This window comes from Castor canadensis, chromosome 15 (genome assembly GCF_047511655.1).
Source record: "Castor canadensis chromosome 15, mCasCan1.hap1v2, whole genome shotgun sequence".
NCBI lineage: Eukaryota > Metazoa > Chordata > Mammalia > Rodentia > Castoridae > Castor > Castor canadensis.
The window spans coordinates 34,394,967-34,422,291 of NC_133400.1; the positions used below are offsets into that span (position 1 = coordinate 34,394,967).

Here is a 27,325-nt window from a genome sequence, read left to right on the forward strand (position 1 = left end):
TAAGTCTTCAAAAAGAATAGTTCCCCTCCAAGAGTGAGACACGGTAACTACGGTCAGCGGGCTGGAGAAGAATTCTAAGCATATTGATGAAATGCGGCAGGAACCCACAGAGGAATTAAATTCACATGAGGAAGGGAGAAGGAAGTGGAGGCGTGAAATTTAGCAAAAGCTCCATGGCTACGGAGGGCTGACAGACAGCAGCGTTTCCCTTGCCAAAGCAGCCAAGAGAGGTCAAAGTGGCCACAGGTACTAGGGCAGGGATGGGTTGGGGGGACAGGAAGTGATTGTTTTGTCATTCTAAGTCCTCAGATACTATTTGATCTTACTCAATTTTGTATGTGTATTACTTTCCTTTTGAAATTGTTTTTAATGTTACCTCCTCCAAAAAGCATATTTGACCTGTCCAGTAAGAGTTCCATTGTCGCTAGCCCAAGGGGGAGCAGTGGCCACCAGTCAGTCTGGCACTTCCACACCATGTCCCATGCGGGAGTCCCTTACCAGGCCCAAACTGGGAAGTGTAGTTTTCTATTCCCGCAAGATCTAAGTAGTGGTTTCTCCTCTCAATGTTCTCGTCTACGCAGTGGTGGTAGCAGCCAGACTGCTCCAGGTGGCTGTCGCCCTGGAACCTGTGGTAGGGAAGGAAGTGAATGTGTGGGCATCAGCCACCACTATTGGGTTGGGTGGCCAACAGGTTGCTGGAAGCCACTAGGACAAATGCTTGGCCTTTGACTCACTCTCCTCAGGTCCTGGGAGGAGGTGAGGGAATGACCTCTAAAGTCTGGGTCTCCATTTCCCCCCTGCCCAGGGAGATGCAGCCCACTGCCCAGCCTCCTTGGTGCTGCTGGGAAGGATGGGCAGGGACTATGAATGCACCCAAACCAAAGATGAGGTGTTATTGTTCAAAATGTAAGGATGCTCCCAAACCAGGCTTCAAACCACTGTGTCCACTGCAGGCAGGTGGCTGACCCCTGGCCTGGTTCTCCAAAACTGTTAGTTTCAGACTGTAGCATCAAAGCCTGCCCCAGAACCCAACATGGGTCCCTTCGCCATGTGTATGGGAGAGTAGGGATGGAGGGGGCACTGCCAGAGGATTCCTTTCTCCCCTAAAGGATGCTGAACTCCTGCCCCACCCCTCAGGGACATCTGCAATCTGATCTACCTCCCAGTCGTCCTCCCCATACCACCCCACTCTCCAGCCAGCCTGAATATCCTGATCCTAGCCCTCTGCCAGCCCACATAGCACCATAGCTGGGCATGCCTTCTCTCTCCCTGGGAAGAGCTGATCCTACTCCACCTAGTCCTGTTGGCACCAGGTGGGAAAACAGATCTTCACATCTGCCGTACCACCCTGACACCATCACTCAACGCTTTTCTTTAAATATTCTCTTTCTCTCTCTCCTCTCCCTCCCTCTTTGCAGAAGTGACAAAAGGGGACAGATTAACTACAGCCTCACAAGTTGTCACCCACAGTTCTGAAACCCAAAAGCCTAAAAACAAAGGTTCCTCATAACACAGGCAGCCAAGCCACCCTAAGAGACAGAAGGTCTTTGTCTCATGGGGTGTGAATGTGCACAGTAACAGCAGCATGTTTGGTCCTGGGGCACTGCCCGAACCCCTGTGCATGGGAAATGTGCCAAGGACACCCAACAAATCTGAATCCAAATCACACTGGGGCAGAAGGGTTTTTGCATGGTGGGATGAGGGCCTACAACTACTTATTTTTTTAAATTTAATTTGTGAACCTGTATAGCTGAAATGGTTGGCCCCCTACAGATAGCCTGGAACAGAGCCTCTTGCCTGGAATGCTTCAGATGTAGGTACCCAGCTGGTGCTCAATACATGCTCATGGCTGCTATACCTGAGGGGGGCTCGCTGCTTCTTCTCCCAGCTGCGCAGCTCCTCCGCAGGCTTGGTCTCTGCTCGGGGCCTTGTGCTCTGCAGGTCTGAGTCCCACCCCAGAAGCACAAGAAATACCAGATGAGTTGCCTGCTCCAGGCCCATGGCAGCTTCACAACAACTCTGTGGCAGGTCCCCAACTGAGACTAAACAGGTCTCCCAGCTGCCTGTCCTGCTCCCCGCCCCTACCAGACTCCGCAGCTGGCTCCTCACCTGCCGTACCACCCTGTCCACCACAGTCCCTGTGGTGCTCACCATGCCCATTCCCACCTTCATGGCTTTGCCTACGCGGGGCCTTCCATCTGCAATTCCCTCCCTCCTCCTCCTCCCTACCCCAGTGCCACTCCTGCCAAAGCCCACTTGTGCACAAAGCAGCTGCCCGTGCCAGCCCAGGCCCTTTCCTCCCTCCCAGGCTGGCTCAAGTTCTTCCTGAAGCGGGTGCCAACTCCATAGCCCTCACCAGTGTGATTGAGAAAGACGCTTTTCTTGCTCTGGCTCCCATCTGGGGCCACGGTAAGCTTCACCCGCAGTGTCTTGCTCGATGTCGGCGAGTGGTTCACGGAGGAATCAACTACCTCGTAGATGGTGTGCAGTAGGCTGGTGATATCCTGCATGGGAGGAAGCAGGTGCTGGCTTGGCTTCAGCCTCAGGGCACTGCCACCACTGCAGCCAAGGGTCTGGCTGATGCTGCAGTGCTGAACACCCCCCTGCTCTTCCAAGAAGGCCCAGGTGGAAATGTGGGTGTGGGAGGTTTATTTGAGGGATCCTAGGAAGCAGGAGTGAGGGAGAGGAAGAGAAACCTCAAAAGAAAAATTCAAGGAGTGGGTTATGGCCACAAACCATGGGGCTCTCTTAGGGATGGTGCAGAACCTACCCCAAGGAGCACCATTCGCAGGGGAGGGTTAAAAATGACTCTCATCCATCACTATCACTGATGCCCCAGGCTGCTACCTGCACTTCTGTGCTTTCAGGTTATCCTGCAAGGACTGAGCCATGGCCCCAGCGAGTGGGGATAGCAACACCTCAAAAGGAAAAATGGATGTGTCCCTGCTCTGGTCTGAATTGTGCCTCCTGCTATGTTCCTGTGTGGAGGCCCTAACCCCCAAAGTGCCTGTGGTTAGAGTAAGGAGTGATTATGTTGGTGACATAATGGAAGTGGGGCCTAGGATTCACTAGGGATGATGCCCTAACAGGAACAGGGAACTTAGGAACAACTTGCATCCTGAGGCTTGCTCCCTATCTCCACCATGAGGGGACACGGTGTCTGTCATGAGCAACCAAACCAGCTGGTACCTCAATCTTACTCTTCAGCCTCAGAACTGTGAGAAGATACATTTCTGGTCTTTAAGCCACCCAGTCTGTGGTACTTTGTCATGGCAGCCAAAACTGACTAAGACAGCCCTGAAAGAGAAACCTGTCTATGAGACCCTGACCAAATCACATCTTCTCTTTGGGCTCAGTTACCCCCTAAAACCAGAACAGGGTCTCCAATCCTGTTCCCTGAGGGATCTCGTCTTGAAAACTCCTGACTAGGAGTGGAAGTGTGCAGGTTCCCCTCACTAGGCCTCCCTTGGTTCTGAGCATTTGCTGAGATTGTTTGTCCAAGAGGCAGCTTCCTACTTTAAATTATGTTAGAAACTTCTGGAAAAGATGTTTTCTTTCTGTCCACCCGGCCAAAGTTATCTGCCTGGTGATTCTTCATGAGCTCAGACTAAGCCCAGATGCTCAGGCCTCCTTCATCTCCTTTTAGCTGAAGAGACAGAGGCCACCTTGGCACAGTTGTGGCCATGTAGATGTGTGATGGATGACGAGAGTAGAAGGCCATCTGGGCACTGGCCCACCCATGGTGGGTGGCAGCCGTTCAGCTCGGATGACTTGCCCTTTGACTCTGCAGGCTGAAGGTCATCTCAGAGAAGCCAGAAATTCAGAACCTTCAGAATCACTGATGTTGATGACTAATTTAATTTTTAACAAACTCTCTGGAGAACAGATCAGAACATGGGAGTGGGGAAACGACTGTGGGGCCACCAGCTTGAGACCCAGGCTGCAGGGGCTCACTCCTGGCTTACTTCACCATTGAAGCTCTGGCAAGGCCTGCAGAGGACCCCTCTTCTTCCTTCTTCCCTTCCCTAGAGCTGCTCTGCACCACCATGTTGCCTGCACTCTCTCACCACCTTCGGAAGCTATGAAGAAAGTGTCATTGGACAGATGAGGCAACCAAGGCAACCATGGTCCACCAACAGCCTCCTGCAAGTGTGTCCCACCCTCAGAAAGCCCTGCTGGCTCAGGGTCAAGGAACCAGCATGCTTTGCCATGTCCGGCTTGCCAACCAATGTCAATGACCACACAGGGTCACATACAAGGGAATAGGGGCTGCTAATTTGGATCTCAAATGTCCCCAGGGTCCATGTGGTAAAGGCTTGGTCCTCAGGATGGCACTACTGGGAGCTAGTAGAGTCTTAGAAGAGTGTGTCCGACGGGGATGTGGGACCTTCTTCTTCTTCCTCATTTTTTGCTTCCCAGCCATGAGGTGAGTGGTTTTTTCAATTAATTCCTCTCAGGATGTGCTGCCTTATTATAGCTCAAAACAGTAGGGCTAAGTGTTCCTGGTCTGGAGACTCCAATACCATGAGCCAAAATAAACCGTTTCTCTGTAAGTTGATTAGCTCAGGCATTTGTTATAGTAATGGAAAGCTGACTAACACAGGTGCCAATAAATGTCTCCTTCGTGAACAAATGCCTAAAGAAGAAACACATACTTTTTTCTGGGTTGGAGAGTTGGCCCAGACATTGGCTTCAAGCTGCAGATACAGTGAGGTGGGTCCCATCTGCTCTGGCACACAGGAATGTGTATATACAGCCCATGCCAGAAAGAATGGAGGGAACAGGATTTATGGTGGGTTTGAGGGCAAGCTTTGGGGTTAAAAATAGACCAGGGGAAACACCAAACTGGGTTCTTCAGACTCAAAGCAATGTCCCATTCCTGAACAGGAGGATGACATGATCCAGAGAACACTTGTTCCAGGCTAGGCTGGGCCACCTCTACTGGACAGCCACACTCACTTGCTGTCTCCTTCCCCTCATTACCAAAGTCATTAAGCAGGATACAAACAGAATCGGAAAGCAGTGTCGCTCTGCAGGTTTCTGCCTCCAAGGTCTCCAAGATGGGGGACAAATGCATGTAAGGCTCCTTAGCATCTTAAGCCAGAAAGGAAAAAAGGCAGCTACGAGGGGCTGGTTATCTTTACCACTGCATGTGTGACAAGACATGGAGGTGTGACCACACTCAGAGAAGCCCAGGCTGGCTGTTGCAGTAGCTGGTGAGGTTGGGTTCTGGTTGCTAATAGGATGGGATACAGGTTAGAGCTGTCAGCAGTCACCTTCTGCCTGGGGAGAGCCTGCCTGACTATAGGGAATGCAAAGGAAACAGCCATCGAGAACACCTGGTACAGAAGACAGTGGGTATCTGGATACAGCTATGTCTGAGGTCAATACCCAGACTGAACTTCAGGTTTCTTTTGTTCTTGTTACTTGCAGCAGGATGGGCTGGGGTCTGTCACTTTCATGACAGAGTCCTGAATAACTTCACATCATCAATCAGCTTTTCCCCTGACCTGTTCCAATATCCCCTCAACTGCAGCCTGGAGAAGTGGGCTTTAAAACCCCAGTCTTCCTCTGATAGCTTAAAGGCAACTTCCTACACGATCCAGAGAGCAGACAATACTCACCCTGAGTGAGTGGGGAGAGCAGACAAGATACCCATGCTTCAGTGCCTTGGGGACACCCAGGGGTCCCATGTGCTGAGCCCAAGGGGGCATGGAGCCTGGCTATACTGATCTTAGACTTCCACATAAAGGCACAGGCCTCATATATGAAAACAAGGCACAGGATGTCAGAGTGTGACAGGGAAGGAGAACGGGGGCAGAAGGAATGATCCCAAGCCTTCTGAGGCCTCCCTTATACCTGAAGTCAAATCCATGTAGCCTTCCTACCAGATCCCTGGCCACAGCTGCTTCTCTCCAGCAAGCAGCCACCATGCCAGTCTCCTTCAGTTCCTTACATGCCCTGTGTGTTCCCACTCTCCTGACCCGGGACACCCTCACTAAGGCTCTGCAACCTGCACACTGCAGAGTGAAGCTCAGCTCTATTCTGGTGCTATGCTGCCTCCTCCAACAAACCTTCCTTGGACACAGGCCAGCCGCTGCCATGCCACCCTATTTATTTCCTTCACTGATCACATCACAGCTCACGGCCCTCCCATCACTGTTTTCTGCCTCCCACATCTGGCTGTCAGAGCCACAAGGCAAGGAACTGTGTCGGTTTTGTTCCTGCTGTATCCCTAAGCCTGGTGCACAGTAGGTGCACAGCTTGCACAGATGCAAAGACACAGGCATGGAGAAGGGGTGAGAAGAACTCAGGGTCACGGCATGCAGAGGAGGAGGAGGACGAAGACAAGACTGGGCAACCATGCCTAGGGCTTGACTGTAGAGCTGCTCCTAGAGTGGAATGCTCGTCTCTGTGCCAATGACAGGAGGTGCTGTGTGGCCTTGGGTGCCCACCTCACACCCCAAGCTCCTAGGAAGGATGTAGAATAGTGAAGTGGCTTGGAGTGGCCCAGCCCAACCTCTAGATCTCCAGGACCACATAGAAAAAGAATGGGGCAAGGTTCTATGGGCCCAGGGTCTTTTTATGTGGTGGCCTGGGCTCTGTGCCTGCCCCCTACCCCTTCCCTACAAAGCATTGCCCAGGCCAAGTATAGGGGAGTCCTGGCAAGTAGCAGAAGGCAAAGTCAGGGCACTCACCTCTCGGGTGACTTTGCCATTGTTGTCAAAGTCATATAAGGTGAAGGTCCACTCCTGCCGGCTGTCCTCCTCCACTGATACATCACACTGTAGCTCCTAGACATAGACAGGCTGGTCACTGTATCAGCTGGAACAATGGTTGAGGGGTGCTGGGTGCTTAGGCCTAGAGGCCAGACCAAGGGCAGCTCGTGCCCTCCCAGACCCTGGGCAAAGGAGGAGCACAATGACCAGGAAGGAACAGAGGCCCCGGGGGGGGGTGGCAGCAGTTTTTGGGTCTTCAAAGGAAATTCAAGGGGTTCTGAGAGGTGGCTTTGTGACCTCCAAAAGGTTAAACCCGGACCTAGGCTAGAAGCTGCTGGAAGGCACCAGGGAACAGCAACATGGAAGGCCCAGGCAGGACCTTGGAATGCCTAGAATTGGTCAGCAGCAAAACATGGGCATTAAGAGCTAAAATTCCAGAGTTCACCCAAGATTCCAGCCCCTGCTTGGTCCACCACAGCTGTGGGATCCCAGGCAGATGCCGCCTTAGTTTCTCCTCCATATAAGTTACGGAAAATGACAATATCTATCCTGTAACATTATTGGGAAGATTAAACGCCCTACCCCATGGGCTCTTAAGACCCCATGCAGCTGGAGTGGACAGTCCTTGGCCTCCCTCCTCAGCACCCTGCTTTTCTGCCCTGAGGCAGCCCTGTAAAGGCAGGGATAAAACACACAGAGGTAGCCTGCACAGGAAGGGACAGATGTTGGTGGGTAGATGCCCAGCCTCCTACACCTCCATAGGACACATCTGAACACATTCTATATGCTTCATGGGGTGGGGGTGGATCCCACCGGAGCAAAGCCCCAGCTGCCAGCACCAGTGAGCCTCATGTTGACCCACCTTTCATTGCCTCCTGCCTCCCCTGGCCCCCTGCCACTTTCCTAAATACACTACCCATTCTCCATCCTTGTCTAAGAGCCACTTTAGGAGAAGTAAAGCAAAAAGAAAAGTTTATATACTGTGTGTTTGATGCACAGAAGAACCAATTCATTAATGGTAGTGGTTAGTGTTTTTGCTGTAATGATTAATCCAAGTATAAGTTCATTATCATTATCCACAGTGACCTGTGGTGTGAATCTGAGTTGGGAAGTGGTAGTTCCATCATCCATGGTCTGGACACTGAAGCTACTGAATATCATACAGTCAGTTCTAGAATAATAGCTATTTAGGGGAAATGGTTCTACACCAAGTCTTTAAGATACATAAGAGTCTATGAATACAGACCATTCTATTCCATGTCTTGCCTTATTTGACCTCTCCTTCTACCACCAGGAAACTGGCACCCGGGCTAACTCAGCTTGAGGACAGGCTCAGGAACCCCAAGAGGACAAGGATCTGGCCTAAAAGGGCTGGCAGGAGTGTGCCTGAGCAAGTGAGGATGGCATTGCGACCCCCCAGGCTGCTGTTGCTTGAAGCCTCTACAGATCTACAGTTCTGGGGCAGCCCACACTGAGTTCAAAGTCAGCCTTCCTTCAGCTGTGATAGGCTCACCTGACACCTGCTAGGGGCTACTCTGCTTTCCAAGGAAGTACTTTATGTGGTATGACACAAGCTGCAACCAGGTGCCTACACAGATGCATCACACACACACACACACACACACACACACACACACCACACACACACACATCTACACGTATGCATCACACACAATCACACACATATCTACATGTACACATCACACACACACACCACACACACACCTACACGTACGCATCACAAACACATCACACACACATCTACACACACGCATCACACACACATACATCACACACACATCGACACATATGCATCACACACATCACACACATCTACACATACGCATCACACACACATCACACAATCACACACACATCTACACATACGCATCACACACACATCACACACACACCTACACGTACGCATCACACACACATCACACACACATCTACACGTATGCATCACACACCAACTCACCTGTTTCCAGGACAGCTTTGGGTAAAGTAAGAAGCATGAGTCCAGTGACTGGCCCCATCTGTCGGATTTGGGTCTCCTTGTCCCCTACCTCCCACCTGGAGTGCACAGCAACTTCTCCTTTTGGACCATGGCTCAGTCCTTAGCAATCAGTCAGATGGATTGTGAAATAGGCATCCAGGGAGCAGGATGCCTGAGTCTGGTCTTCACTCTGCCACTAGGCTTGGCCCACAGCTCTGTCAGGCACTTAGAAGACCCTACAGGGACCCAGGTAGGCTCAGAGCAGGGTTGAGTTCCAGGCAGAAGTAGGCAGCCCTAGCCCTTCAAGTAGACAGTGCCTGTTCCCCCTCAGCTCCTGTAGGCAGGGCTCCTCATGAGTGGTCTTGCCCCCATATCCACCATCTTTGTGCAGGCCACACACACAGCTTGTGATTCCTGCACACAGTGCATGGGCTCTGTGCAGCCTCCAGGCCTTTGTTCCTACCGGTCCCTCTGCCTGATATGTCCCCTGCATCCAAGAGGCTCCCTGTGCCTCCTCCCCACTTCCTGCTCCCACACTCAGAGGTTCAGTGCTCAGCTCTGCCACTGCCCCAGGCCCTACCCGCAGACTCTCTCAGACTTGGTCAACTGATGTCACCTGACTTGGTGATGGCCTTTGTACCCCCTCATCCCTATCACATCACAGGCTGTGCAGTCTCTGGGTTTGGGTCACTCATCTGTCCCCCTGCCCACAATCCTCAGTCTACAAGGGCAAGAACCATGGTCACTTTACTGATGGGTCCCTGGCAACTGGCAGGTGCTGATCAAAGGCACCAGTGGGAAGGAGGACATGTGGCCATACCTGATGCCCTCTTGGGCACTTAGGTGCAGGAGAGCCAGATGCTCCTAGTACCCCTGAGCCAGTGTCAGCACTAACCCCACAGCCCATATAAGACCAAGACGTGAAGGGATCTTCTAAAGTCACAGCCACAGTGCAGACTCTAGAGCTATGCCCTGCAGTCTTGGGAGGACGATAAAGAAGGGAGGGCGTGAGGGTGAGACGCTGCCAGGAAGCTCCATGCAGGTGCTGGGTCTTGCCCTCAGCACTGGCTCTTTGCTCAGTGCAGGAGCTCAGTTCACTGTTGGGGGCAGGGCAGGCAGGTAGATACACTGAGAGCTCTGGGAAAACACAGTCCTATATTGACCACTGAGGCCCAGGTGGAGTCAGGGACCTGCCCATAGTCTTATGCCTCGCCTCAGCCATCCTATCTGAGGCCCCTGTCCTTCAGATCAGCCTGGGGAGTTGGAAGGGAACTCAGGAAACTGAGCCCAGAGAGTAATGTAATGGCTGCAGCAGGGCCACAGTCCTCTCTCCGCATCCACTCCCATGCTCCTCTCCTGGACTCCTGGCCCGGCCCAGGAAGATGCTCTGGCTACTACCCACTTGGACAGGCCAGAGCTGAGCTGAAAGGGGTGGGCAGTGCTGTGTCCTCGGGGACCCCAGAAGCAGCCGGAGGGATCTCCCACAAAGGGTAGCCATCCACGCAGGATGTGAAGGGCCTTCCTGCCTGGACAGACATCACCTTCCTGCCTGGCAGAGCACCATTGTGAAAACCATCTCATCTCCCCAAGGTCCAGCACCAGGAAAGGAGACTTACTTCAAATTTCAGTTGCTTCTTGGAGGCTGGGCAAGGTTCGCTGGATTTTTCCATCCTCTTCTCATCTCCGCTGCCCAGGCCGTCAGTCTTCTCAGGTGGCAGGGCCACTGTGAGGCAGGTAAGTGAAAAAGTGTGAGAGGGAAGTTCAGGTGCAGGGCAGCAGTGGTTGTGTCCCTAGGCTGGGTCTAGAGGACATCCTTGCAGAATGCTGGGCCCTTCCCACCCTGCCAGGTGACTGGGGTCCAAATCTCTCTACTCTTCAGCCGTAGTAATGCCCAAGGCTGCTCCTGGGAGCCCTCGTACTGCTCCAGGGTGCATCCACACCATCAGATTTCCACTGTGGGCCCCTTGAATCCCCCACTTGGCCCAGATAAACAGCCTGCACCGTTGGTGTCCTGGAGAGGTGTATGGGCACTTGGGGCAGAGTTAGGCCACAGAACAGGGGAGAGGGTACAGGGGAGAATTGGGAGCCCAGAGAGAGAGTGCAGGGACCATGACCATGTTCTGCTCAGCCTCACTGACTTCTCTGCTGACATTTTGGCCTCCTCAATGATGTCACCTGCTCAGGCCCAGCACACAGCACATTAGTGCTAAAGGGGAAATGACAGAAACTGAGCTCAATTGGGTTGATGAGGGGCATGTGTGTGTGTGTGAGCACATATACACCTACACACACACACACACCACACACACAGCATCTTTGGTGAGCACACCCACCCTGTGCCATGCATTTGTCCTCTGCTCACTGGGGTCCTCTTGTGCCCTTTGCCAAAGGCCACAATCCTTAGTGTCCTTCCAGGAGCAGAAGAGGATGTGAATCTCATGGCTTGCTGGCACCATTCCCTGTGTACACCTTTTGAGGTGGCAGAAGGCAGCCTTGTGCACGGTCATCCTAGACCCAGGCTATAAGGTTCCAAGTCTTGGGATGTGCCATAAGACTGCTCTGGCCCCTTCTTCTTGACAGAACGCGCTCTCGGCAACTCTCTCCGACACCTTGGGCCAGTGATTTTGTTGTTCTATTTTGCAGATAAACAAAAGAAGCATGTCTCCTACCGGCCAGTCTGCCTGAGGGCCATGTGAGGAGCTGAAATGTCCCAGACAGAAGGACACAGCTGGACTCTCTTGGGATGCCATGCATCTGGTGAAATGTGACATAGGGCAGGAACCTGGGAGGGGGCTTTGCATCTGTACCCCCACCCCATTCACTTGGGTGCAGACCAGCACCCAAGAGTACCACTGGAGTGTGACATGGGGTGCCTCCCCTGGGAAGTGGGGGCCCTTCTCCTCCACTTGCTCCTGTCCTGTGGGTCAAGCTCTCTTCCTAACAGTTGCATGCAGTGCTCCCTGTGGCACCCTGGAACTGTGGTACCATTGTGTGTACACAGAGATGGGGCAGTGAGCCTGCACAGCGCCAGGCCTCACAGTGCCAAGCGCTTGCTGTTCACAGACTCTGTTCTCACTGCAACCCTCTGAGCAGATACTGTTACGAACTCATTTTCCTGGTGGGAAAACAGAGGCATAAGAATGTTCCCGAAGGCCACAGTAGCAACTCTTTGGCCCAACACAGCAGCTCCAGCCTTCTCTTCCCCAGCGCAGTGGGCACACCCAGGGTGCCTCCAGCCCTCAGCCCACATGGCAGGGCAACAGCTCCTTAATGCCATCAGGAGCACCAGCAACCCGGGCTTCTCCCTGGTGGCTATGCAAAATGAGGCCCAAGAAGTCCAAAGCTGGAAGACCAGCTACCACCTATGGAAGCCGTGAGTCCCTGGCCCCTTCACTGCTGGGCAGGTTGCTGAACCCTACTGCTTCTGACACTGTCCATGACACAAAGTCCTGCCCCTGCTCCTCAAGAGCCAACCCTTTCATGCTGGGCACCCAGGAGAGGCCAGGCAGGTGACAAGGACAAAGACAGACAAGCAGCATGACTCCTTTGTCCAAATTCTACTGGTGCCTGGTAGGCACAGCACCCTCCACCACAGGTCCATACAGGGAACAAGGCAGGTGGCCCTCCCATCACCCCACAAGCCAGAACTCCATTCTCAGCACTGGCTGAGGCCCTCAGCTCTGGAAGTTTCCCACCTCTCTAGCAGGGGAGGCTGGGCAGCGTGGGAGTGTCCCAGCTGGGAAGGGGTATTGGGGGTTGCCTTAAACAAGTCATCTTCCACCTCCAGAGACATAATAGTAGCTCCCTCACAGGACTGCTGATTCCCAGCACAGATAGTGTGGGGACAGGAAGGTCACAGGAGAGTTCAATGAGGAAACTGCTTACTTAAACAGTGACTGGCACACAGTAAGTGCTCAATAAATGCTGCCTTTGCAAAGACTATAACTGAGCCACGAGCCCAGCTAGTAGCCCAGATCCAAATGTTCTCCCTAACTCCCAAGTGCCTACTAAAGAAGCCAGAAGTCATGACCTGCAACATCCTCTACTCATCCCTTCCAGAAGAGGGAGAAGAAGCAAGGAGAAAGGAGAAAGAAAAACAAAGCCAGATCCACCTTCAAAGCCCCTACCTCCCCCACAGAGGTCCTGCTGGAGATGCAAGCCAGCCTGGTTCATTGAAACCAAACTGCAAGTTCAAAGGGAAGTTATCAGACAAGTACCTCAGGTTCAATGTTGTCTGTCATGTTCTGCTTGATAAAACCCCAACACAAGGAACCTGTTCTCTCCAGCTCTGGAGTACCCTCCCTTCCTTTCTCCTTGCCCAGCGGTGGAGGGAGGGGAGTTGAGGGTGGTGGAAAACATCTCCCTCTACCCTTCATGTGTCTTCTCCAAAGACCAACCACATGGCCTGAATTGTCCCCTTCTCTCCAGAGGGTCCCTCATTACATCCAGACCAAAAACCATCCGGATACCCATGGGGCAGCCAGTGCTCAGCGAACCTACTAGGGCTCTCCCAGCCTCGGCTAGGCACAGACAGGCCTGTTGCTGGCCTTTAGGGTCAGGGTAGGAACAGTCAGCATCCTCTGTCTCCATCAAAGAAGGCCTTTCACCTTCTTGTGTCCCCTGCTCCAGGGCCAGAAGACATGGCAGAGAACCAACAGAAAGCCATGTAGACCCAATGCCAGAGGCAGAGACTAGGACTCTGGGCATCTTGTCTATGATCCACAGATGAACCTTCTGAAACCAAACCATGGCAGGTGGCAGCCCTGTGCAGAGTGCATCACCCCCATACATCACAGGCAGCTCCTGGGTGGGTGGCATGGATGGATGGTGCTTACTGTAGGTCACCTGAGTCACACCAGCCAAGGACAAAATGATATGTTGTTGGCACTGGAGTTCGAGTCCACCCTGTGCCTCTTATTCCTGCGTGGCCCAGCACTGTGTCTTTCTGAGAGATGGTCTCTCAGGCACCCAAGCATGCTTCAATTGCAAGGCACACTGATTGCCGGAGTCCCAACCAGTGAGAAAGTAGAAAGGAAAGCAAGGAAAAGGTTAACAGAAGAAGGAGGAAGCAAACCCTTCTACTCATCTAGCAGGCACCTGTGGGTGACATGGAGCAGCTGCAGGGAACTTATGTCTTGGGAGCCAACCCAGGCCATAGCTTGGTTTTGTAAGGAAAGTTTTACTGGGACACAGCTACACTTCTACACATTGTCTCTCGCTTCTTTCTCTCTACAACAGCAGTTTGTAAGCTTAGAGATAACAGCCCACGAAGCCTAAGATAGGTACTCTCTGGTCCTTTCCCAAAGTTTGTGGATGGCTGTTTTAGGTAAATGCAACCCTCTACCCCTACCATAGGACACGCTTGATGGTAGGGCACAAAGTGGGGTTCACCTACAACTTGCTTACTTGACTAGAAATCCTTGTATAATACATGACCTGCCCAACTATCCACAGTGGCCGTGGAGGAAGGAAGATGTCAACTCTGTTTTCTTAAAGCTGCTTCTCAGCCCAGGTGAGTCTGGGGGTGGTTTGTGGAGCTCTTTATTTTTGGAAACTACTCCCTGTCCCTCCTTACACTATGGTCACAGCCACAAGGAGTCATGGCCACCAGGAGTTGGCTCTCTGTGTTTACCAAACGCTGCCTCTCTCCATATTAGCTCCCAACCTGGCTGCTCTCCACCCCCAGCAACTGCCAGATTAAATGCATTACTTGACCATCTTCACCCGGCTCCCTTTGATGTTCCCTGCTCAAGCTTCAAAATACCTTTTGGAGGGAGATCAGACAGCATTAAACAGAATTACTAATTAATTAAGCAAAGTTAAATTTTAAACACTGTTTGTTGTGTTAGCCAAAAGCCTGAACAGAACAGACATTTTTCCTCCACTGAGATCAAAGGGAGCCTCTTCCCTCTCCCCTCCCCCAGTTTAAAAAAAGGAAAGGAGGAGGAGAGACTGAGGCACTTCGTGAAAGGCAGCAACAAAGCCGGGTATTGACTCCCACCCCTCTCCATGCCAATCAGGACCACATGCTGGGACAGCACAGTCACTTTCTGGGGACTGTTTGCCCTGGCAAATGGCAGTGACCCCTGGAGCAGGATTGCACAGCCCACCCAGCCTGAGATGCCGATGACTGGCATCACCCAAACAGCAGGGGGAGGAACAGGCTAGAAAACCAAGCAGCCCTTCCTCTTGCAGCCTCTCCCTCCCCAGCTGTGCTGGTCCAACACTACAAGCACCTTGGGATTCTTGCCCTGTGGTTGGGGTCATATGAGGTCAATGGACTCAGAGGAGCAAGCTGTGCACTGCTCAATTCTGGGGGGGCCACCATTCACAAGACAGACAATACAGACATAAGCACTGCTTACAACATTTCTCAGACAGATGGCAGGCAGGTGTAAGGAGGAGTGCCTTCTTCTAATTGGTACAAATGCATCTGAGCTGGCATGGCGGGATCTACCTCATTCAATCTAGTACTTCATTCTGTATAGCTCCTCCTGGGACCTTCGGTGGCCTCAAGGCAGCCTCTGCATCTGCACAGCCACGTGTACATTCCTTAAGTGCTGGGCCCTGCTGGCCACTGCTCCAGGGTGACCCAATGTCAGCCCGTCCCACAGGTGCACAGAGCAGAGAGCCCACCCCAATGTGCTGAGTGGTGCCAAGCCCGACAGGTGGGCAGGAGGAAGACTGGGACACAACAGACACACATCAGTCCTGCCTGCATTGGGATGGACCTGGTGGGGAAGAAGGTAGCTGAAATGTAGACGGAAATCCACACCCTGGATGATATCAGCGCATGCCAGCTTATCTTAACATGATCCAGAAACACCTGGTTGATATCAAACTTTGAAAAGAAAAGACAAATTAGAAACACAGTCATGACCAAATCAGCTCTGCTAACGCAAGACCAGAAACCACTGGCATGTCAAACTCACGGCGTATCTCTTCACACAGCTCAGTGGCAGTTCTTGGTGGCCACAGCCTAAGATTTAACACAAGCCAGAGCTTCCTTGCTGGACTTTGGATACTTGTCCCAACGTGTCCATGGCCCTTTTTCAATCGTCCACATACAGATTATCTGCTGTGGAATAGCTGCCAAGATACTTCTGAGTCCCCAACCCTCTGAGAGCAGCTGTCAAGAGGGAATGTAGATGAATTTTAATATTAGCCTGTGCCAAATATAATTAGGTGGGTAAGTCTGCTGCCAGTAAAAAGAGAAGGGTATCATGTGTGCGTCCCGGGCCAAATGGTTTCTTGCGTTATGTGCATCGGGCTCTCCTGAGGCGCGGGAGTGGGAGAGATACAGAGCTGTCGGTACTGCAGTCACATACACCGGGGGCCGCACTGGAGCTGCCGGTGGAGTTGTAGTTATACACATTATCTCGCTGTGTCCTCTTACAAATACCATGCATTTTACAACAGTAGAAGCAATGCTTAAACAAAACAAAACAAAACTGCAATCTGGGCATGGTGGAACACACCTATAATCCCAGCTACTTGGAAGGCAGAGACAGGAGGATAGTGAGTTCGAGGCCAGTCTGGGCTACATAGTGAGACTCTGTCTCAAAACAAAACAAAACTCAAAGAAAACAAGTTGATTAGGCCACTTCCCTGCTGAAAACCTCCTACTGAAGGACAAAGACAAAGGCTTCTACTTCTGCTGCAGCTGCCTCTTGGCCCCGACCTGCATGGGACGACGCTTTCTGCTTGGGGACCCCGCTGTGTCTGCGCTGTTCTCCCTGGCAGGAGCCCTCCTTCCATCTCTCTAGCTTCTGTCTCCCTTCCAGGTCTGCAGTCCAAGCTCCATTCTTGCAGAGGAGGTCTGCCATGATTACTGGACTGTGCCACATGGCTACTGTCACCACTTATGCAACTGACACTTCCCACTGTCACCAGTACACACAGCACAGTGCCTGCTGCACTGTAGGTGTGTCATCACCACTATCAACACCGTCAACACAGTCATCATCACCACTACCACCATCACTGCCATCACTACCACCATTGCAACCACCATCACCACCATCATCAGAACGAAGTGCACCAGCGGTGTTAAACCACAGCATCTGCTTTTCCTCGGAGGAGCCCAAGTGTTCCATGAAAGACTGGTCCCACTCACTCCCTCACAGGGGCCTCCAAGAACCCTCTCTCAGCCACTCTCATTCTGACAATCATGCTGGCTGCTCCTAGGTCAATACTAAGGGAGAAGCAAGTGAAGCAATGTTTCTAGGTCCTCACGTGCATGGGCCCCTTCCAAGTTGGAACAGGTGTTCGCAATGTGTACACATGACTGTATGGTTCGTGTAATGTTTTCAAAGCCAGCTGTCTTACCCTAGATCAGTTAAAACTGCTATCTCTATTCCCCATTCTGCCGCTCCTTATGGCAGGTGGTACTAGGAGAACACAGGCATTTCTGGAAATGAGCTAAGGGTAAGCCAAGTTGGTGATATATTTATGTTTGGATTTAGTGGAATGAACCACATGTATGTATATATGGTCATAAAAATGTATATTCTTAGCAGACATGGTGGTACACACCTGTATATCCTAGCACTTAAGAGGCTGAGGCAAGATGATCCCAAGTTCAAGGCTGGCCTGGGCAACACAGTGAGACTCTGTCTCAAAAATAAAGAGCCACTTCCGCCCAGCTGTACAAGAGTCAGATCTCATAAAGCCGAGATGTTCTCCACTCAGTAAAGTTAGAATCAGACTTCTGCAGGAACCACTATGTCCTGGGGGCTGTCTCTCACCTGAGACTCCCAGTGTGCAGACGGAGAAACAGGAGCTGGGGGCAGGGAGGGTCCCATGAGGGTCCCCACTGCTTCCCAGGGAAGTCCCTCCCAGACTTCCAGGGAAGCCTCAAGCTGACCCTGCAAAGCAACCAGCTGACAGCAGGGCAGAGAGAGAGAGAGGGAGATGATGAAAAGAGATAGGCTGAGAGAGTGTGCATGCATGCACGCGTGTACATGTATGTTTTGGTGTCATGGTCTGAGCTCCAGCCAGATCTTTTTAGGCAGTCCTACCCTAGGTTTTTCCACTCATGAGCCAAAATTTCAAGTGATTTTGGGTTGTGTTCCCTCAAATAGCCCAAAGAATCCTGGCTGAACTAGTCCCTCCCTTTGAGCTCCTGCTTTCTAGGAAGAATGCCCATCACAGAATCAGCAATTTAGCCCACACAGAACTCCCCAGGGTGCTCTGGCATCTCCACCCTTCCTGAGACCAGAGGGGCTGCTCAGGCTGCACCCTCCCTGCACTGCCTTCTGCTTCAGAAGCAGCTGTGGCTGAGAGAAGAGAGGGGATGGAAGGGGACACCTTCCCCCAAATGGCAGGAGGAGTGGAATGGAGTGGACACATCTGTTGGTGAGGGTGGGTACCCCAGAGAGGCAGGGACAGGGAAGAGCCTTCTGTGGACTATAATACCCAGTCCCTTCCCCTGCTCCTCCCTGCCCCAGTTACAACATGGGATGAAATTTGACTTTTACAATCTAACCCCAAGCTACTTGAAACTATTAAAACATCTTTGTATCTGACACAAGTCAGAATTTCCACTGTTCAAGCTGGGCTTTTATGAAGAACAGAAGGAGAGAAAATGTGGAGGTAAAGAAATAACAAAGTCTGCTTGTTCTCTGTCACAGGAGAAACTTAGGCTGCAACTCATGGGAGGGGTGCAATCAGCTAAGCCCCCCATGGACTATGCTCCAGGGCATCTGCCCGCCTGCCCCTCCATCTTCAAGTCCCCACTGCTCCCAGGGATCCTCTTCCTCTCAAGACTTCAGGAAGCCTCCAGCCAGCCTGAATGGACCTCCTCTACCAGGCTTGGTGGAAATGCCTAGGCCACCTCCTCCAAAGTCCTCAGTCTCCCTCCAGCCTGCTGCTCTCTAAACTCCAGGCTCCTTGTCAGGTAGACACAGCTTCCTTGGCCTCTCCACCTGGATGTTTGAGAGGCATTTCATCTCAAATGAAATCTTGTCCAAAAACAGAGGGCTTGGTCCAGCCCTGGCAACTGCCCCATTCTCCTCCCCAGTGCCTCCTTCTACCACCCTTGGCCTCCTTTCTGCTCTTCCCCAAACACCAACCTATTTCCACCTTGTGGTTTTGCTCATTCCTCCTGGCTGCGCTCCCTTTACATTCTCCCATGGCTGGCTTCTTCCTGGCACCTGCATCACAGGTAAAGTATCACTTTCTCAGAGGCCTTCTCACATTCTGAACTGGGCTTTGCCTCTTGCCAAAGCCCATTGCCAGAAATGTGCACTCATCCACTGACCTAGTTATTCACCATCCTGTCCCTCCCATGAAGGCCCGAATGGCAGGGCCCACTATCTTACTCATGGCTGTGAAACTAGGGTCCAGCAGAGCCCCAAACTGTAGCAGGTACTCAGTAAATACTGAGATATGGGACTCCATTCTGTTCTGTCTGTTGTGTGACATTGGCCAGGTCATTTCCCCTACCTGGACCTCAATTCTCCAATTACAAATGAAGTGGTCGACAGCCCTGTCAAGGGCTCCTTAGCTCTGTCATACCCAGGAGACTGGATGGACCAGCCTGGGCCCCACAGGGGATACTCAGGACCTGCCCAAGCAGCCACCTGATTTCAGTGACTTCCTAGTGTTGACATGTACTCTTTCGTGAGTATTTCATGAGCACTTACAGTATGCCAGACCATTTGCCATGTCCCAGGAGCCCAAGGAGAGATTCTAAGGGACTAGAGAAGCTCTGCACATGGGCCTTCTGTGATGGGGATGAAGTAAATATTGCAAACATGGCTGGCCCTCTGCAAGAAAACTGGACCCAAGAGACATGAACCACACCAGATCACCTACCCTGTTCCAGAGCTGGTCTTGGGGCTACCTCACTGTCCTCACAATAACCCTGAGGAAATGCACTCTGAGCAACCCCAAAGCACAGAGAAGTCAAGAGACTTGGTCAAGGTCACACAGTGGGTTGTGGCTTTAAAGCCAGCTGGGATGGATTCCTGGAGTCAGGAAAGAAGTACTTCAGGTTCAGGGCCCATGGAGGGCTGCTCAGCCCCAACACCGCTGCCCTGTGTGGCACAGCCAGCAGTTCCAGGGCCTCCACCAGGGAAACAGAGACCCTCCCCTGGCTGCCATGGCCACATGTAAGCTAAGCCAGTGGGAATGGGCAACAGGGCATGAGAGGTCTCAGCTGCCCTGGAGTTTGGAGGGGGTGGGGCTTGGCCGGAGGGAAGGACCACAGGGCTTCTGTGGCCTTTAGAGTTCTTTCTGCTGGGCAGGACCAACAGGCTGGATGGGTTCTGCAGAGTCCCTTTCCACCTTCCATGGAAGATGTGGGTAAGTGGGGAGGATGTGAGCAGAACCTGGAGGGCGAGCCTGATGAACCTGGGGTAGCAGGGTGTGAGGCAGTGAGGGGCGTAGAGAAGGGGGTGTACAAGCTCTGGTAGCTCTTCCTCTTCCTGCACTGAGTCAGGGAAAGCCTGCCACAAGCAGGACACCCTGGGACACAGTGATTCCCGAGGCCACGCAGGGTGACAACAGTCTACCAAATAGGCTGGCACTCATTTCCACCTCAGGTGGCCACTGCCTGAGGCCATGTGCAGCTGAGGAGGGGGAAGCCAGGTGGGTGCCAGAGGTAAGCAGGGGCCACAGTCCTGTCCCCAGCCCCTGCTGGGTCAGCAGAGGGAGGGTCCCTCTCCCCTCTCCCCGCCCTGCCACGCCCATGGCTCCAGCTTGGAACTTTTGATGTTTACTTTGTTCTTCCCTGAGTTCAAAAGGAGCTGGGCCAGCCCTGCACCAAGCTGCCTTAATCCTTCTCACCGCTCCCAGCTGGCCAGTTAAGGCGGCTAAGACACGGGATTAGGGCCAGCTTCACAGAACAAGGCAGGAGCTAAAGCCGTCCTCTCCTGGGATAGTTAAGACTTCTTTTTATCTTCACGCCTCAGATGGCCTCTTCGCTCCCTTAAACGGCTCTCCTACTCAACAAGAGGCAATGAACTTGGCCAACAGGAAGACAAAGAAGACATTCAGGGCTCCACTTTTTCTCTCTCACCAGGAGCACAGAGGGATGCAGCAGCCTTGGGCCAGGCAGGTGGATGGCTGTGTGTCCAGGACTCAGTAATACCTGCCTTTCACCAACCTGCCATCCATCCATAGACACATCCCTGTCCCAATGTGGACAGCCTCAGGCCACTGCACCAAGGGCAGCCAGAGAACCAAAGGCAATCACTGGGCCCAGGTCTCTTCAGTGGGTTACAGGGACCAAATGGACAAACGGGTCCAACCACCACCTGGCTCAAACCAAAGCAGCTCCATGGCTTTAGCTTTATTTACTTACTGTTTCTAGTTTTAAAGTCTGTTACTAGTTCTTAATTTTATAAGGAATGCATGGCTCTGTTCTTCTTAGATAAGTTAAAACATTAGTTGCAGATAATACTACAGCCTTCTTTGGCCACTCTTGCTGGTTTTCATTCCCTCCCCTGACAGGAAAGAGCTAATATTCCTGTCTATGGAAGGCCTCATCCACATGATGACACACAGCTGTGGTGCTGCAGGGAAACAGAACTGTCTGGCACCCTTTATGCAAAAACAGCATCATACTGTTCATATCTCTCTAAAACCTTCCAACTATTTTACATTCTGTGCTTCTGTGCAAGCTTTTGTTGAAAGAAAGAGGCTGAAAAGTTTGACAATCGACAAGCCAGTCCAAACCCTAACTGGGCAACCATGGCAGGTTAGTGGCTCCCAAACTCTTCTCTTGTCAGTGGAGGTTCCACAGTTCTTGGACACCATCAGCAGCTGGTAAGGTGCCCAGGCTGCCATCGAAGTCTGACATGCAGCCAGTGTCAGACCAGTAGTACCAACCTCCCTACCTGTCCCCAACAAAAGCTAGCCTTCGGGCACCTCATATCTACTCTCTTCTGCCAACCAATGTTTGTAAGTGCTGCCCCCCAGAGCAACGGGTTCTCCCTATGAAGTGCCTATGTCCTCCAAGTCCAGCTCCATGTTACCATTCACCATGTGACAGAGAGGGAGGCACCTGCCCAGGTTATGACAGCAAGTAGCTGTCTGCCCTGGAGAGAGCTGGGTCCACAGATCCCCTCACACCTGTTTGCAGGCAAAGACCTATTGTTTGAAGTCAGTCATGTGATTTCATACTGAGCTTTATGGACAGAAAATCTCTGAGTTTTAGTTCTAACGAGGACTCAGCAAACAACAGATAGGTGGAAAGACAGAGCAATGGATGGATGACAAATGGAAGGTGGCTGACTGGACAGGTGAGGGATGAGTATGGAACAGGTGAAGGATGGGAGGAAGAAGACGGGGATTTGTGAAAGCTGACATGTGGATGGATGAGGATAGAAGAAGAGGCAGAAGTGACTAGGGAATGGATGGATGAGGGGTAGCACTATGGATGGGTGGTGAGTGTGTTGAGTGGGGCACCAGATCCTAGAGCCTCTCCATGAGATGAGGGTGACAACTGAGGCTTGGGAGCCCAGGCAATTATGACATTCAGAACCACCGAGTCCCTGGTGCCAGTCCCAGTCCACTGCAAACCATTTCAAGAGAAACTCCACAGCCTGGACAAGGCTTTCTGTCCCCAGAACTCCTGCCCTTGACCTGGGGCATGCTCAAACCACAGCAAAACTTGACAGATGCTTGGTTACCCAGCCTGCCTCCACTTCTGGGAAGCTGAGTAGGAACCTTCCAACAGTGAATATCCAAACGTGGCATGCATATGGGTCACCCGGTGGGCGTGTTAAAATGCACATGGATTCAGCAAGCCTGGAGTGGTACCTGAGAGCCTCTATTTGTAACAGCTCTCAGGCAAATGTGGCTACCATCCTCAGGTGGCCCACGCTATCTCCAGAATCTGGCCATGTTCTCTCCTCAAGGTCCTCAATGATCCCCCAGAAACCCTTGCACCCCAGTCCCCAGCTCTCCAACCAGCTGCCTGCCCCAGCCTCAGCCTGGTCCTTCCTCTTCCAGGCTGCTCTGTTTGACAAGTCTCTTTGCAGATTCCAAATAAAAGACAGAGCACATTCCCTTCAGTCAACACGCTTGGCTACAAGAGGTCAGTGGCTCCTGAGCTGTACAGAGAGAGGCCCTTGATCCCCTTTTACAAATGTGGAGAGAAGGCTGGGAAGGTGATGAGGCCTGCCCAAAGTGAAACTGGCACACTGTAGCTGGGTCCCACCAAGTATCCCTAGCTTTCTACAGTCCAGTACTTCTCTTGAAGAAAGGGTCAGAGTGGCAGACAAGAGGGAACAGGCTGGCAAGCTGTGCATGCATGTAGACATGTGTAGTCTGTGTGCACATGTGCATGCATGCGTCTCTGTGCACGTGCCTGCAGACATGTATGTGCACATGTGTCAGTGGAGGTGCATGTGTGTGGGTGTGGGTGTGCACATGGAATGGGCACTGGAGGAAACAGAACAGCTCCCTCACACAGCATTTACTCATGGCCACCACTGCCTCCAGTGTGGCCCACACTGCTCCTTATCACTATGATGTCCCCACAGGGAGACGCCTGCTGTGACAGTTACTGAGCGCAGTGCTCCATCTGGACATGGACTCCTGAAGGGCTGCACTTCCCTCCTCCTTCCCAGCCCATCCTATTGTGAGTCATGGCATCCTTGCCTGGGCTCCGTGGGTCACTCCACACAATCAACCGTGTAGAGCAATGGGTTCCAAGTACCTTCTAGCCGGAAGTCCTCCTCCTCCTCCTCGCTGAGTGCTTCTCTGAAAATGTCGCCTGTGAGTTCCTAGGGAAAACAAGGCAGGACATTAGGGGACAGGCAGGAGCTACCTTTCTGGACACAAGAGGGGTGGTGAAGACTCAAATTCCAGTCCTCTGAGGGGTGAGATGTCTGGGATTGGCCTGGAGCACATGACAAGTTAGCCACACCTGTGCTTTGCAGAAAGAGGCTTCTCAGTCTCCTGTCCACCAGGAAACTTCCCAGGACACCATGGCTCACTTCCTCTGACAAGGTGTCCCTTTCCCCTCCAGAGCTGCCATGCAAAATCAGAGGGTGTCCTTGCCCATCCCACTCAGACAGCCGGTCCTCCCGCCTGTCACGTGACCCACATGCCTAGAGCAAGATTTGCACACACTGGCTGCCACTGGTCCTTACTTGTGTCATGCCTCAGGTCACGAGCATGACCCTGCCCATGCCTTGCTGTTTCCTTCAGAACATTCAAGATATCTGGAATGGCACCCACACGGCAGGCTCCTCATGACCAGCCAATTGTTGTCATTCAGAGCTGTCAGGTGGCCTGCAGGGGTCCATTGGTCCACAGGGTAAGAAATATTTGGGGTGTCAACAGTCTAAGGCCCCATCTATCTGACCTATCCCAGCAGGATGACTGTAGCTATGGAAGAAGCCAGACCAGGGCTTGTCAAACTAGCTTCTGTATTTATTGGTATTCTGCCAAAAAGAGTCTCGTGATCAAAGAAAAATGTTTTAGACAAAGTTAAACAAGGCCCTTCCTGTAGGACTTATCCTCTTGTCGGGGACAGATGAGACTTAGGGGGTTATGCCACCTTGTCTCTACTAATGCCCACAGTAATGCTGACAGTGCTTCTCAAACCCATAAAATGACAGGTAACAAAAAGCCCCAATGCAGCAGCTGTCACCAACTTCCCTTTGTAAAAAGAAAAAGTCTTCTCCTTGGGGAAAAAAAAAAAAATCCTGCACCTTAGATGCTTAAAGAAAAGCCAGGCCTGCCTCCTGCACCAGAGAGACAGAGTTGTGCCCAGCTGACCATGCTCACCGGCCACGGCTGGAGGTCAGCTTCCTGTTCTCTGGTTTTTTGTTTTGTTTTGTTTTAAAGACAAACAGCTCACATTCTGTGGATGAGGACAGATTCACTCTGTTCTCCTTTCAAATCACTCTAGGGCATGGCCCTCTTTCTCAATGGTGGTTAAAACGTGACCATCCAGGCTCCTGGTGCCCCACTTACTTCAAAACCAGGCTACTTTCTTCACTCTCCTCCTCTGCCAATTATTATAATCACTGAACATTTCCTCTCCTTGTAAACTGGCTGTTTGTGTTAACAGAGTCGGAGTTGACAGAGAGGCTGGGAGATGGTGACAGGAAAGAAACGCACACATAGGTAGCATCCTCAAATGGCTGGGACACCCCAGCAGCCAATTAAAGCCTGGCTTTAATGCTGGGGAGAGAGAGATGGCTGCTGCCTCCCCTAAAAGACATGCTGGCAGCACTTCCTCTGGGAGTATTGACAAGCTTCAAGGGCACCGCACAGACCCTCCATGCTGGATCCTTTGCAGAGAGGACCTCTGTTGACCTTGTCTGCTGCCCTGACCATGCCACCAGCACCAACGGCCTGTAGAAGCTCTGCGTCTTTTTATTGGCACACTCGGTGGAGGAAAGAGTCCAAATGTCACTCCTGCCAGGGCAGCAGTGGGGACCCTATACCGATACCACATGTGCTACACCTCCACCATGGCAGCTCCAGTGCGCTCAGCTGGGAGGACCACGCTCTCATAAAGCAGAGTTCTAGCAAGTTCTGGGCCCAGCCACTTACTGCTGAATAGTACCTGCTCTGTACACTGTGAGCGCTCCTTGGTACATGACTCCCTGAGCTGTGTCCACTGCAGCAGAAAGCCACCTTGTCCACTGAGCCATACAGCCCTGGGTCTGCAGTATGCAGGGCCCACGGTCCTCATGGTGAGGTCACTAGACCCAGAGGAAACATGTTGTCCCAGTTCCAGGGCCTCCCTTGTACTTGGACCTTAGTTTACTTATCTATAAAATGGGCCCAGGAGTAACCCACAGCACAATAAAACAACTGACTCTCACTGTGCATTTCCTGAGGGCCAGGCACCATGCTGGGCAATCAGTGCATCAAACAGACTCCTCCAATTATCACAACAGCCCCACTCTGTTCACCTCTCAAGGAATAAACTATTTACAAGTTGTAAAGGAAAAGATATAATCATTATCATTTCTATATACAGAAAGGGGTCCCAATCCTCAAGTACCATGCAACAGGAAAGCCAGACTACTGACAACTACCAACTACTCCTGGTGCCTAGGTGCTGTGGATGGGACCTCACGAGGACCTCCATAGAAAGGTCCTGACAGCCGTGGGTGTAAATGAAGAAGAAGCCCCAAGAGGCCAGGCAGCTCACTCCAGTCAGTCAGCTGGTGGGGGCAAAGCTAAGTTCCAGGCCAGCTCCTCAGAAGCCTAGCTCAAGGTCAGACAGTGGAAGCAGTATCTTTGTGAATATGGGAGTCAAGAAGAACAGGAGGACATGCTTTAAAAAGTGCAAGGAAAATGGCCTGGCCAGCAGCCCCAGTGGGCAGAGGGCAAGTACTCCCTCTGTGCAATAGGCTTCCGAGGCCCCCACTGTTCCCTTATGGTGTAGGGACTTGATCCATCCTCCAGCCAAGCCCCGAATGTGAGCCTGCATTGCAAGGCCCAGTGGCCAGGCCCTTGCATCATCCTGCAAGGAGGCACTTCTGGGAGCCAGGACCTGACCCCTCGGCAGCTGTGAGCCCCATGAGAACTGTGTGCAAAGGCTATGGAACTGGAACCTTGCAGACCTTGTGCCAATGCGGACTCTGCATCGCACAGATGGCATCCCTGGCTGAAGGAACTCTACCTCCTATGCCCCTCGGTATCCCATCTAAATATGGGACTAAAAACTCTGTGACATCTCAGGGTAGCTGCGAGGAGCACAGAAGCCAGTGCCCAGCCAAGTGCTCAGCCTTGTACCTGATGTGAGTGGGGCCTGACAGATCAGTAGTTACTGCTTCTGCTACCATTATTATCAAATTGCTGGGAGGCACTGAGAGACTCACGAGCCCCCAGAAACACTCACAGAATCCCAGGGACACAGTCCCAGTCTGCCCAGCACACTGTCTTCAGTGCTTTGTAATCTTCATGACATCACTGTGAGGTACTCCACAGGACTGTCATATTATGCCTACTTTACAGATGAGAAAACCAAGGCACAGAGTGGTTAAGGAACTAGCCAGAGGTCACACAGTAAGTGCCAGAGTCCACACCCTTCCTTACAAGAAGCTTACATGAGGGGTTGGTGAGGGGCTGTGACCACTCTTCATGGGCTCTTTCATTTCCATCATGCTGGCCCCCAGGCTCCTACTGACTTCCAGAACTGACAACCTCAGCCTCTGCTCCAAGTTCTGATTAAAGACTTTCTAGGTCCCCAGAACCTTAGCCCAGGGGCCTGGCTTGGTAGTCTCTTGAGACACATGGTCTAGACATGCCTCCCTCCCAAGTCTTATACTGGGTCCCAGGAGGGAGGCCAGCTCCTCTGGGCACTGGGTGTGCGGCCAGCACCAGCTCCGAGACCAGAATCGCAAAGCACAAAGCCTTATAAGGCCTCCGGGATGGGAAAACCACATCAAAGCAGGGCCTTGGGGAGCTGGCTGGCGTGGGCTGAGGATTTTCCTTTTTGTCTTTGAGACGTCATACTCCTAAACTTGGCCTCTCCCCCTACCCAGTGTCCCAGCAGGTCTGTACCAATCTTTCTGTTCTCTAAGGGCTGCCGTGAGGTTTCAAAGCCAACTCCTGGTGCCCATGGAACCAGGCGCGACATACAGATTCCAGGATGCATAGCACTGAGATGCTCAGAAGGGCAGAACACAGG

At 52.2% G+C, this 27,325-nt stretch overlaps 1 protein-coding gene across 6 annotated transcripts in view; it reads right to left on the minus strand.

Annotated features, from left to right (window-relative positions):
* The window catches only part of Nkd1 (NKD inhibitor of WNT signaling pathway 1), an 89,026-nt gene that overhangs the window by 12,562 nt on the left and 49,139 nt on the right, over nucleotides 1-27,325 (minus strand). For 5 of the 6 annotated variants that reach the window (XM_020182521.2, XM_074056022.1, XM_074056023.1 and 2 more), the window contains 6 exons: nucleotides 23,384-23,450; nucleotides 10,332-10,438; nucleotides 6,699-6,794; nucleotides 2,357-2,504; nucleotides 1,859-1,943; nucleotides 499-626 (listed from right to left, as the gene is read on the minus strand). In XM_020182521.2, coding sequence (XP_020038110.1) covers nucleotides 499-626; nucleotides 1,859-1,943; nucleotides 2,357-2,504; nucleotides 6,699-6,794; nucleotides 10,332-10,438; nucleotides 23,384-23,450 — 631 coding nt within the window. The remainder of the gene's footprint in view (nucleotides 1-498; nucleotides 627-1,858; nucleotides 1,944-2,356; nucleotides 2,505-6,698; nucleotides 6,795-10,331; nucleotides 10,439-23,383; nucleotides 23,451-27,325) is intronic. The other variant, XM_074056025.1, reaches the window with a different exon arrangement.